This window comes from Neovison vison, chromosome 11 (assembly GCF_020171115.1).
Source record: "Neovison vison isolate M4711 chromosome 11, ASM_NN_V1, whole genome shotgun sequence".
Taxonomy (NCBI): Eukaryota; Metazoa; Chordata; class Mammalia; order Carnivora; family Mustelidae; genus Neogale; species Neogale vison.
In genome coordinates, this window is record NC_058101.1 from 12,257,896 (window position 1) to 12,270,879 (window position 12,984).

General features: G+C 37.9%; 1 protein-coding gene across 4 annotated transcripts in view; it reads left to right on the plus strand.

The window, feature by feature from the left end:
- The first annotated feature begins 11,375 nt into the window (after positions 1 to 11,375).
- Positions 11,376 to 12,984, plus strand: part of LOC122919217 (UDP-glucuronosyltransferase 2A1) — a 63,543-nt gene continuing 61,934 nt past the window's right edge. For 2 of the 4 annotated variants that reach the window (XM_044268113.1, XM_044268114.1), the window contains exon 1: positions 11,376 to 12,093. In XM_044268113.1, coding sequence (XP_044124048.1) covers positions 11,376 to 12,093 — 718 coding nt within the window. The remainder of the gene's footprint in view (positions 12,094 to 12,984) is intronic. The other 2 variants (XM_044268110.1, XM_044268111.1) reach the window with 1 other exon arrangement.

Consider the following 12,984-nt stretch of genomic DNA (forward strand, 5'->3'; position numbering starts at 1 on the left):
CAAATTTCATAGCTTTGTGGCCTGAAAATATGTATGGTATGATCTCAATTTTTTTTTTCCTTCAGATTTTCCTTATTCATTTTAGAGAGAGAAAGAGAGATAGAGAGAGCATGAGCAGGGGAGAGAGGCAGAGGGAGAAGCAGTGGGGAGCCTGACATGGGGCTCAATTCTAGGACCCAGAGACCATGATCTGAGCCAAAGACAGCCCTTAACCATCTGAGCCACACAGGCACACCAATCTCAATCTTTTTGTACCATTTAAAGCCTAACTGTGACCCAGTGTGTGGACTCTTCTGGAGAATGTTTCATGTGCTCTCAAAAAGAATGTTTATTCTGCTGTCTTAGGATAAAATGCTCTGAATATGTCTATTAAGTCCATCTGCTCCAGAGTGTTATTGTTGGCTTGTTGATCTTCTGCTTAGATGATCTGTCCATCCATTGCTGGGAGTGGGGTGTTAAAGTTCCTTATTATTATTGTATCAATGAGTTATATTGTATAAATGAGTTCCTTTAAGTTTGTTATTAATTGATTTACATACATGGTTGCTCCAAAGTTGGGGGCATACATATTTACAATTGTTAGATTTTCTTGTGGCTAGACCTCTTTATTATGATATAGTGCCCTTCTTCATATCTTACTACAGTCTTTGGTTGAAAATCTCATTTGTCTGATGCAAGTACACATACACCACCTTTCTTTTAATGTCCATTAGCAAGATAAATTGTCCTCCACCACCTCACTTTAGTCTGGATGTGTCTTTGGATCTAATATGAGTCTCTTATAAGCAGCCTATCAGTAGGTCTTATTTTTTTCTTAAATCTATTTTGACATGCTATGTCTTTTGATTGGAGCATTTAGTCCATTTACACTCAGAATAATTACTGATAGATATGAATTTAGTGCCACTGTATTAACTGTAAAGTCACTGTTCTTGTAGATTGTCTCTGTCCTTTTTAGTCTTTGTTGCTTTTGGTCTTCCACTCAAAGACTTCCCTTTAATATTTCTTGCAGAGCTGGTTTATTGTTCACAAACTCCTTCAGTTTTTACTTGTCTTGGAAAATCTTTTATCTCTTATATTCTGAATCACAGCCATGCTGGATAAAGTATTCTTGGCTGCATATTTTTCCTATTTAGCATGTTGAATATATCATGCCACTCTCTCTGGCCTGCCAATTCTATGGATAAATCTGCTGTTAGGCTTATGTGTCTACCCTTGTGGGTTAAAGATCTTTTATCTCTAGCTGCTGTCAGAATTCTCTCTTCATCTTTGTATTTTGCAAGTTTCACTATGATATGTCTTGGTGTTGACCTGTTTTTGTTGATTTTTCTGCAGAATTCCCTATGGCTTTTGGACTTGAATTCCTGTTACCCAGATTAAGGAAGTTCTCAGCTATAATTTGTTCTGCCTCCCTTTCCTGTTCTTCTTCTTCTGGGACTCTTATGATATGGGTTATTGCACTTTATGGAATTACTGAGTTCCTTAAGTCTATATTTGTGATCTAATGGTTTTCTTTCCCTTTATTTTTCAGCTTCATTATTTTCCATAATTTTATCTTCTATCACCACTTCCTTCCTTTGCATCTTCCATCTTTGTTGTGATTAAATCCAGTCAGTTTTGCATCTCAGTTATAGCATTTTTTTATTGCAGCCTGACTAGTTTTTAGGTCTTTTTATTTATAGCAAGGGTTACTATGGTGTCTTATGCTTTTCTCAAACCCAGCTAGTATTCTTATGACTGTTCTAAACTCTTGTTCAGATATATTGCTTGTATCTGTTTTAACTTAGTCTGGGATTTCCTCTTAATCTTCTTTTGGGGAGAATTACTCCAACGTGTCGTTTTGGCTAAGTTTCTGCCTTTTGCATGATATGAAATCTTGTTATATTTCTTACTTCTGAGAGTAATGTGATATCAAAAAGGGGTCATACACTATCCAGGGAGTAGTGCTTCAGAAAGTGTTTCTGCTGTATGCTGTATACGTTCTACTGCTGTGCTTTGGCTGCTCTTTTCCACAGGTCAGTCCCCTACAGAGTTCCTCCTTGCTTGCAGTAAGGAGTGTTTGAGCCTTTATCTAGGTGTGTTTTGATATGTGTGTTAAGATAAGCCTGATTAAAACAAACAAATAAGCAAAATCAGAAAAAACCTGGTCCAAAAAAAGAGAAAAGGTCAGTGAACAACAAAAAAAGCAAACAAATAGATTTAAAAACAAACAAACAAACAAACTATAAGCCTGATTCCAAAAGAAAATTAAGGGGAGGGGGACTGGTCCTATTTCCATCAGAACTAAAGTTGACACTTCGGAGAAATCAATGATCAGTAGACTAGGTACACATGAGGGGCCTGTGTTGGTTCACTGGGAAAGAGATCCACTGCGCAGGATCACAGTCAGACCTGCCCTAGTAAAGATGCCCCTGGAAGGTGCAGGGAGGTAATGTCTGGTATAAGCCGTTCCAGCCTCCACTGGAGGCACTGTGTTTCTCTCTGAAGCCCAACCATGCTAGGGGAGGGGTGGCATTGGAAAATGGCATGATTTCACCCTCTCATCCACAGGGCTAGGACCTAAAGGCTGCCACTGTTCAGGAGGCACTCACAGAAAAACAAAAAATCTCCCCTGCTGTGTCCCAGACCGCAGTAAGATCCCTGCCCTCAGTCCATGCCCAGGCTGACTGCATGCTGGGAGTCATAGTCCTGTGTTTTATCTCTGGCTGGTGGCTGGGATTAAAAACTCCAAATCTTAAAGGACCCAGCAAGACATGGACCTGCTCCTCTCCCCTGCAGGAGAGCCACACAGTGCAGCACCCAGCACTGTTCTATCTCAGAAAAGCAGTCACATGGCCACAAAGATGCCTGGAGTCTATGGTAGAGCACAGTGAAAAGCTGTGACCAGATTATCTGTCCTTTGCACACGTCTCTGTCCCTTGTTATTGAATGGCTGCTCAGTGGTGCCCCCAAATCCCCAGGTGCCTTGTCCTAGAGAAGCAATATACCCTCTTCAAATGTGCTCCAAGAAAGGGAATGTTCTCTCCCAGTGTGACCCAGGGAAGTGCCACGCATTATGCTGTTCACCTTCCACTCCCAGGCTCCTGTCTTCCCTCTCCCCAGGAGCACTGTTTCCTATCTGGCTGGACTCTTCAAATCAATTTCCTAGTTGTTCAAAATGTTTTGATGTTGAACAGCTTTGTTCAAAAAGGAGGCAAACCCAGGGCCTCCCATCTACTCTGCTATCTTACCTCCTCCCCCATAGGTTTGTTTTTATTTGAAGTGTCCAGTGTTCCCCCGAAGTTACCTATATAGCCCCACCATGTGTCATGCGATGGTAGTTGGGGACTTGTCTCTGTTCTTCTTCCCACATTAGTAAAAAGTGCCCATTATATTGATGTTATAATGAACACATAAAGATTTGCCTGCAAATCTGCAGGTTTTGCTGGAACATCTGTGAGAGAAAGGATGAGAAATGAATCCACAGAAAACTGGAGGCCCAGACACCACAGTAATGTTTGGGTGTTGTCTGGTCTAGTAAGACACGTGTTATTCCAAAAGTTATGACTGATAATATGCAAATTTATCCCAACACTTAAAATGTTAACGAGGTACAAGCCTTTGTAGAGATCTGGGTTTTGGAAGATTTTTATTCCTCACCTGGCACAATGCACCTCTGTCCCTTATACTGCCCGGTCAATAAAAGATACATGTGGGAGTGGGAATCAAAGCAGCAAGCTGCTTTTGAGAAAGCAAAATACTGGTGAAACACATTGAAGCTCTGGCCATCTCCTGAGCAGGGTTACCATTTGAGTTAGATATGAATGTAACTTTTTAAGGTATGGATTGGACATTGTGGTAGAGACAACAGAAAGGGAGAATACAACTGTGACTTTGGCCCCAGCTCTGGAAGGGGGCAGAAACCTGATATACCCCCATAGAACTATAGCTCCTAGCAGTTCTCCTCCACCTAGAGTCTCTCAGACAGCAGCAGATGCAGCAGCCAGTGGGCTGAGCTCAGAGCAGTCTGGCAGGTGATTTGTTGTTAACTCTTTCCACTGACAGTTGGGCTTTTCTAAAAGGATTAGTCCTATAGCTTGGACAATGGAAAGTTAAAGTGTGGATGATCATAAGCCAGCCGTTTTGGGGGAAAAAATGTGTGGAAAGACATTCGGGTCTGTCTGCAAGAGCCTGAGGCAGCCTTAATAGTTTTTCCCATCCCAGCTCATAACCCTTCAGTAGATACAACAGATTGAGGTCATCAGAGTGCCTGAATAGGATGGTGTATTGCCGGGGAGGTCAGATTGTTCTGACCTTGTACGATGACTTCGTTAATGCAGTAGAGCATGTCCTGTGTATTCTGAGCAGCCAAGGCAACAGCCAAAAGAATCTAGGCCACCCATTTTAGTTCCCAGGTGGTGAGGGTCTGGCAAATTCATCATATTGGCCCTCTCCTTCAGAGTGCAGGTTCTAAATTTGTCTTGGTTTGCATCTGATCTAACCCAAGATTTCCCTTACTACCATGCAAACTAGGCTGCCACCACTAGTTAGAGGAGAAACTGACTACCATGTATGGATAGTGATCTGTGGTACATTTCAAAGCTCATGATTTGCAAGAATGAGCAATAGTACATGACATTAAGTGGAGGGTCCGTCTTCCCTATAACTTACACTCAGCAGGGTTGAGAGTAAAAGATAATGAAATATTAAAGCAGCAAATTAAATTGTTAGCGTGTAAAACCACCTCAGCTGGGTGGATTTAAATATTGCTCCAGGCTTTAACACATTTGAATGATCAACTAGTAGGGCCTATTGCTCTATTTGCCAGATCAGGAACCCCTGCCAAAGTGCCCAATACTGTAAAGTTATGGAAATCATGGGAAACAGACACTGCCCCAGCTCTCACTGTGGATCAATGTCATACGCTACTTGGAAAAGGTGTCATCTACTGGAATTTACAGTGGAACATCCCACCAAGTTGGGTGTTACTTCCCACTCCTGGGAGAGGGGGAAATACTCAATCTCCTCTGAGATCTCAATGGCCTACTTCAGGCTGCACCTGCTAAAATGCAGGATGCCCAGAATAGAACATGCATCATTAAAAGGAGAAGATGTGGGCCCTGATCTGGCATAGCCAGCCAGAACCCATTTTCTCATGCCTGACAGGGCTGTATCCCCTGGCCAACATGTATTATATGTCCAACCAGTTCAAGTTTCTAAAGCTGTCAACTTCCCTGAATTCAAGACCAGTAGGAAACATTCTGTGTTTTCACCGTTATGATAGTTTCACTGCTTTCTTCTCTCCATTGGCCTGGAGGACATTTTTTTAAAAGATTTTATTTATTTATTTATTTTTCAGAGAGAGAGAGAGAGCATGCACAAGCAGTGGAGGGGCAAGCAGAGGGAGAAGCAGTCTCCCCAGTGAGCAAGGAGTCTGATAAGATCATGACCTGGACTGAAGGCAGACACTTAACCAACTGAGCCACCCAGGCATCCCAGCATTTTAACACACATAGGGCATTTTAACACATAAAGAAGCCCTTACAAAATTCATGAGTAAACCTTAAATGACAGCCAACAAATCCTGTCCTTACTGAATACTGAAATGTCTCTGATGAGAAAATCTGTTTTCCAAAATAAAATGATTTTAGACATTATCACTGTCTCACAAGGAGACACCTGTGCCAGTATCCAAACAGACTGTAGGGCCATACTTGATGAATGAGCCTACTAATCTATCACGAGGACACATGTGAATGTCCTGAACGATCTGACCTACAGCTTAGGGGAACTGACAAATCAATAGTTCAGATGAACTTCTGTAGAAAAAGTTGTCACTGACTTTGGAGATTATTGTTCTAATCTGTGTTTTCTCTTAGATGTGCTTATATTGTTGCTATAGTGTTTGCTTCCACCGCAGCCAATCAGCTGCTAAACCAGCTGAGCCGCCCAGCCACTCCTGTGCTGGTGAAATCCTTGACTGCCTATCCAGGGCCCATTCCTGAAGAGGGGCCTGTGATATTGGAAGATCCGGTCACGAGAGGTGGGATGTTTGGGGAAGATCATAGAAAAGATATGACCCTCAGGTGATCTATAAGCTGGACCCCAAAACTCAGAGGTTCCTCAACTTGTCCCCTATCCTTGGAATGTGGGTTCCACTTACTGTTCTAAAGATGTTGCCTTGAGATAATTATGTAGTCTTGGAAGATCCTACAGGATATATGTGACTGAACTCAGTTAAGACCTCTTTATAAACTTTCAAGATTTTGCAGGTGGGTGCAAGGATCCATTCATCTTGCTGCCACCCAAAAGAAGCTTCATGTATAAATTCCTTTTGCTTATTAAAATTGCCACCTGCTAACCTGGCACGAACTGCCTCTTTCTTCGGTCTCTCCTTGCCCTCTGAATACAGAGGCCAATTTCAGATTATGCCAGGGAAGCTCTTGAAAGGGTTATGAACCAACATAAAGTAGTACCTTTCTTAAAAAAATAGATGCAGGGACACCTGGGTGGCTCAGTCATTGGGCGTCAGCCTTCGGATCAGGTCGTGATCCCAGGGTCCTGGGATGGAGCTCCGCTTCGGCTCCCTGCTGTGGGAAGGCTGCTTCTCCATCTCCCACTCCCTCTGCTTGTGTTCCCTCTCTCACTGTGTCTCTCTCTCTCAAATAATAAAAACTAAAAAAAAAAAAAAAAAAAATAGATGCAAAGCTCAATAAGAACACCAGAATTTTTCTGAGATGTTTCTTCTTTATATAGAGAAATTCAGTTCTGGTATAACTCCTACTGTGTGAATTAACATAATCCCCTCTGATCATTACACAAATCAGGAAAAAAAGAACTCAATTAAAAAAAATTATTTTCATAATTAGTAGTGACAATAATAATTTTATGTTGCATGGGTATGGGAGATATTTACCATAATTCTTATTAATAATCAATGATTATTAACTATTACCAGTCATTATTTCATATATATCCAGACATACTTGGTTGGGTGGGGGAGGGTAAAGGGCTGCAGAGACCATAATAGCAAAGGCAATATTTCATGCAAATAGTTGCCAGAAAACCAATAGAAGGGAACACCTTTAACACCAGGTTAATCTACTTAATAATGTAATGGAAGTGGAATGCCTTAGGAGTAAACAAATCTGTTCAATCTCTTCTTTAAGATCACATTTCTCACCATATTATGTTTACCCAACTAGCATCTATTTAAATTCAACTTTCAAATAGCGAATGAGTGTTATTAAGGTTCTGGCTGAAAACTTCAGGTAAGAAATTTAAAAACCTTATGACAAGTAATATAAAAGCAATGTATGATGTATATTTGGATTTATATTTTCTTCTAAAGGAAATATCAATCATTACAAGGTTGTGGGTTAAATTTTAGCTTCTTTCGTTACTTTAAAAAAGTATCCATTTCTATTTTTAAATAATTTGGGTTCCCCCCACCAGGTGTTATACTTCAGAATAATTTGATATTGAGGGAACTGTTCTATTAAGCAGTAAGGTGAATGCTTTATCCCAGTGTGAGCTCACTGGCTCCTTTAATTTTTATGTTTTAAAGATTTTACTTATTTATTTGAAAGAGAGAGCATAAGCAGGGGGAGGGGCAGAGGGAGAAGCAGACCCCCCGATGAACAAGGAGCCCAATGCCAGGCTCAACCTCAGGACCCTGGGATTACGACCCAAGCAGAAGTCAAACACTTAACCAACTGAGACACACAGGTGCTGGCTCACTGTCCTCTTTAAAGGTTTTTCTATTACCTTTAGTTCCTACAGTGGAAAATTCATTTGGGCCTTCACTAGCTAACACATAAAGTGAATACAGAGAGTATTAAAAAAAAATACAAAAATGATTCTCACAAGTGACTACTATAGTCTTTAAGAGAGCACAGCATAATAAGAATCAATATGTCATTATTTGGTGGGTATTTTATTTTCTCAATGTTGTGTAATGGATTTTTTATGTCTATAAATATGTTTATATTTATATATTCTAAATTCATATATATCGAATAAGCTTTATGTGAAGTCAAATTTATTTATTTAAAAAGGGATATTTAAGGTTTCTGTAAAGAAAATCCTGACGTAAAAGCAATAACCAGTTTTGGTAATGTAAATACTATGTATGCCCCCTTTTCGTTCTGTTAATTGAAGCATCTTTTATTATCATGACCTAGGATAAAAATATTTGTATATAGTAACTTTTTTTTAAAATTACATTAGCTTTTCCTTTGAACTCATCAGATTTCATTAATACATTAGTCATATTGTTAGCTATAATCTCCAAAAATTTTTTGGAGGGAGTAGATTACCATTTCAGTGATCCTAGGGTCAGAATAATTAAAATCACGTTTTTAGTTTTCAGAAAACAACCTGTTTAAGTCTTTATGGCCCATATAATGTCTTCATTTAGCTTTCTATTAAATTTAAGAACATAAATCAAAAATTAAACTTCAATAGTTTGAGAAGTTTCTTAATACTGTTCCATTATTGAGATCCTTTCTCAAAAACCAAAGTTTATTTATGATATAACACTGGTTTCCATAATGCACATCGCTCATCACTCATGTCCAGTCACTTCAAACTCCAAGATGAGCATCAAATACCACATCTGTAATGAAAACTTTCCTATCTTTACCCCCCACCTTCAACTTCCAAACAACAGAAAGCAATCTCTATAAGAGCTGTGATGGGTTTTACCTGTGTCATTTCATCTGAAGGCACCTGTCATTTTCTCTAGTTAGGAGAAAGAATTAAATGAGGAAGACAATAGATTTTAAATATGTCTTTTATTCCGGCACTATGCTTGTAGATTAATCAATATTATTTTATTTATTTAAATATAATTTTTATCTTATATACTGTCTATATTATCACATAATTTGTAGTAGTTATTGAATAGTTATGCATTTTATATATTAATGAATGTTTTATTATTTATCTTGTATTATTTAATACTCATAAAAGCCTTTTGGATTGTTTCTAATTTCTATTTTATAGATGAGAAAAGTGGGTCTCATCAATATTAAGCAGTTTAATACTAAATTAAAATTCTTTGTTTTTGATTCTAATATCTAAATTCTTATATTATCATGCTGACTTAATACTATGCTGATTTTTACTGCTGTTACATATGCAATTATCTCCACTGAGAGCATAAAATAGATGTCAGAATTATCTCTTTGGTTCATCTTTCACTTAGCTGTGAGTTCTCTGTCTAGTAGGCACCCAATAAACCCAAATAAACTAAACAAAGACTATATTTTAATTGTTTAAAACTGAATCTATTCTCTTGTAGTGAATAAAATGAGTGTAATAATAGTAAATTGTTACTAGTGGTTCATTCTAATGAGTCACAACAACTGTTTTAAAGTATCCTGGCAAGTAATTCTGAATCAGGCTGACACGAGCAGCCAGAAATTTTGTGCATACTACAACATTTTAGTATATGGAGGCTTGAATTGAAATCCATACCATGAACTGTATGATTATTCTGCCAAACTCTGAATAGTACTTTGTAAAAGTTAGTAACTATTTTAAAGAAGCAATCAGGGTTTCACTATAGATTACCTTTGGTGATAGGGGAGCTCAGAAAAAAATCACTAAAAAATACAAGTTTTCTAATTTCAACAGGTCTATTAAAAAAAAAACTCCATTTATACATGGACATATGCATACATATGCACAATTTTCAGAGATTATTTTACTCCTGATTTGTCCTACATTACCCAGTGTGAGTTACACAAACTTATAGTGTGCATTTTATATGTGTCAGCATGTTTGGGGTACTTTATGATTTATAGGGGTAGACTCCTTACAACTAGTAAGGAGACATGATAGACTCTGATAGGACAATGTATCCTAGTGGTTAATACAGTAGACTCTGGGAGCCAAAGAGCCTAAAGGCTACTATACCATTTTTTTTCTTATTCTACTATATGACTTTGGCAAATTACTAAATTCTTTGAGCAATGGTTTCTTCTTTGATGTGAGAATATAGGATCTATTTCATTGAATCTTTTTTTTTTTTTAGTGAGAAATAAATGAGCTTAACATGTAACACACTTTGCACAATGTCTGACACATAGTAAGTGCTTAATTAATACTAGAACTTATGAAAGGTTTGGTCTAAATATCTAGTAGTTGCTCCTCACACAGACCAGCTGGCTTTTGAATGGCACTTTCCACAGAAGAAAGGTTGAATTAGCAATTCTCCTCAAAGACCTCCTATTGATTAGTAACATTACCCATCATCTCTTGCATATATACTCACAAAACAGTTTAGTCATTTATTTATAATTTTTTCTCAGTGATTAATAACACAAAATATTTTCCTAAAAATGGGGTACCTGGGTGACTCAGTAGGTTAAGTGTTTGCCTTCTGCTCAGGTCATGATCTCGGGGTCCTGGGATTGAGTCCCCACATTGGGCTCCCTGCTTCACAGGAAGCCTGCTTCACCCTCTCCCACTCCCTCTGCTTGTGTTTTCTCTCTTGCTGTGTCTCTCTGTCAGATAAATAAATAAATAAAATGTTTTAAAAAATAAAAATTAAAAAAATATTTTCCTAAACATATTATTAAAGTAGTAATAAAAATTACACTTTCTCTGATTGCTAATACTTCACATTTTTGTAAGTATTTTCTTTGCAATAATCTTATCTATTAAGAACCAGTTACTACAGGGATACCTGGTGGCTCAGTGTGTTAAAGATGCTCCCTTCAGCTCGGATCCTGATCCTGGGGTCCTGGGATCAAACCCTGCATCAGGGTCTCTGATCAGTAAGGAACATGCTTCTCCCTCTCCTCTCCATTCCCTCTCCTCCCTGTACCTGCTCTCACTACCTCTGTCTGACTCTCTTTCTTGCAAATAAATAAATAAAATCTTTTTAAAAAAAGAACAAATTACTACTCTAATAATATTTAATTGCTGCTAATGACATTGTATTAAATGCATTAAATATTGGAAAATCTATAGCCTTGGTATGTCTACATTTCTGAGCAAGTTCTGACCTAATCTGGTATTTCAATACCTAGGCCCGAGTGTAGAGTTAAGATATAGAGTGACTTCAAGGAATTTAATAGTAAGAATTTCACAGTTATGAGATGCAATGAAAGGTTTGAAGGCTCATGTTTAAGAAAATGATCAGAGAGTGAGAATCATAACCCAAGCTAAAGCAACAGGTGGAGAAGTAAGACACATATTACCCCAAGCCTGTAATTATCATAAAATAGGTGCTACCATGAGTAATATCATTTGGTCAAGAGAAGGCTCTTAAGGTTATCAATTGTTCTGAATCAAAACTGAAAAATAATTTGCCTTTTCTTTTTCTTAAAAAGCAGAGAGATTCGTTTATGTCATATTTCATCAAGTCTTCTACATCAAGATACATCATGTTAAACAAGAACATTCTGCTGTTTTCTCTTAAGATTAGTCTCTTAGGAATCACTCTTGGTGGCAATGTTCTGATTTGGCCAATGGAAGGGAGTCATTGGCTGAACATTAAGATAATTATAGATGAATTGATTAAAAAAGAGCATAACGTGACTGTCTTAGTTGCCTCTGGTGCACTTTTCATCTCACCGGCCTCTAAACCATCTCTGATGTTTGAAATATATAAGGTGCCCTTTGGCAAAGAAAGAATAGAAGGAATCATCAAGGACTTTGTCTTGACGTGGATGGAAAATAGGCCATCTCCTTCAACCATTTGGAGATTCTATCAGGAGATTGCTAGAGTCCTCAAGGACTTTCACATACTGTCTAGAGAAATCTGTGATGGTGTTCTCAAAAACCAAAACCTGATGGACAAGCTGAAGAAAAGCAAATTTGAGGTCCTAATATCAGATCCAGTATTTCCTTGTGGTGATATAGTAGCTTTAAAACTGGGAATTCCATTTATGTTCTCCTTGAGGTTTTCTCCAGCTTCAACAGTGGAAAAGCATTGTGGGAAGGTACCATTCCCTCCTTCCTATGTACCTGCTATATTATCAGAACTCTCCGACCAGATGTCTTTCACTGACAGAGTAAGAAATTTCATCTCCTACCGTCTACAGGACTACATGTTTGACAGTCTTTGGAAATCATGGGATTCCTACTATAGTGAAGCTTTGGGTATGTAATTTTTTAAATTAATATCCAAATTTGAACAGAGTTTTGTATCACCTCTTAATTTCCCTGTAGTTTTTTTTTTCAATCCCACATATTGATAAACTATCTATTAGTATCATTTGAGAACAGGAAGAAGATAAAAAACAATATGCTTTGTAACTATATGTGTGTTGTTTTCCAATTTTATGGACTCAAAGATACCAGCTAAGTTTTTTCATGGATGACATATAGCAAGTTTCGACTAAATTCTCATTCAGATATTGCATTGATGATAGAAATTGCCTAGAAATTTCAGTGGTGAGTAGAGAAAGCTGGAAGAGATTAGACTTCCTATAAGTCCATTACTAATATAGACGTATGTGTGCGTGTGTTTAAAAACTTACATGAGTATGGATAATCTCTGATCATTGTTTCATTGTTCATATATTTCCTACTGTTTACTAGGTGCCCCCTAGCTAGGGAAGTTATAAAAAGGACTAAGATGAAGATCCTGACTTCAAGAATTTCAGTCAAGCAGAGGAGTCATACAAGAGAGGGAATATTTACAGTATGAACAATGTGGGTAATGAAAATATGTATAAAGAACAGAGAGTATAAAAGAGTTGGGCAGAATGTAATAGGAGAGAGTGACATTCTGAGAAACTAGAGTTGAGGTGATACACCAGAAAAAATTTAAAGAGTTAATATGAATCTTTCTGCAAAACCAGGGTGGAGAAAGAAACTGTCCAATGTGGAATCTGAAAGTAGTATTATGTGTGCTGGGTATTACTGATGATTCTTTATTTATGAAGGTCAAAGTGCAAGGTGGGGGGGCATGAGAAAGAACAATGAAGATGTCAGGCTTGCAAAAATTGGTTAATTCAAATAAGTATTTTCAAAGTCTCTTGTATGTCA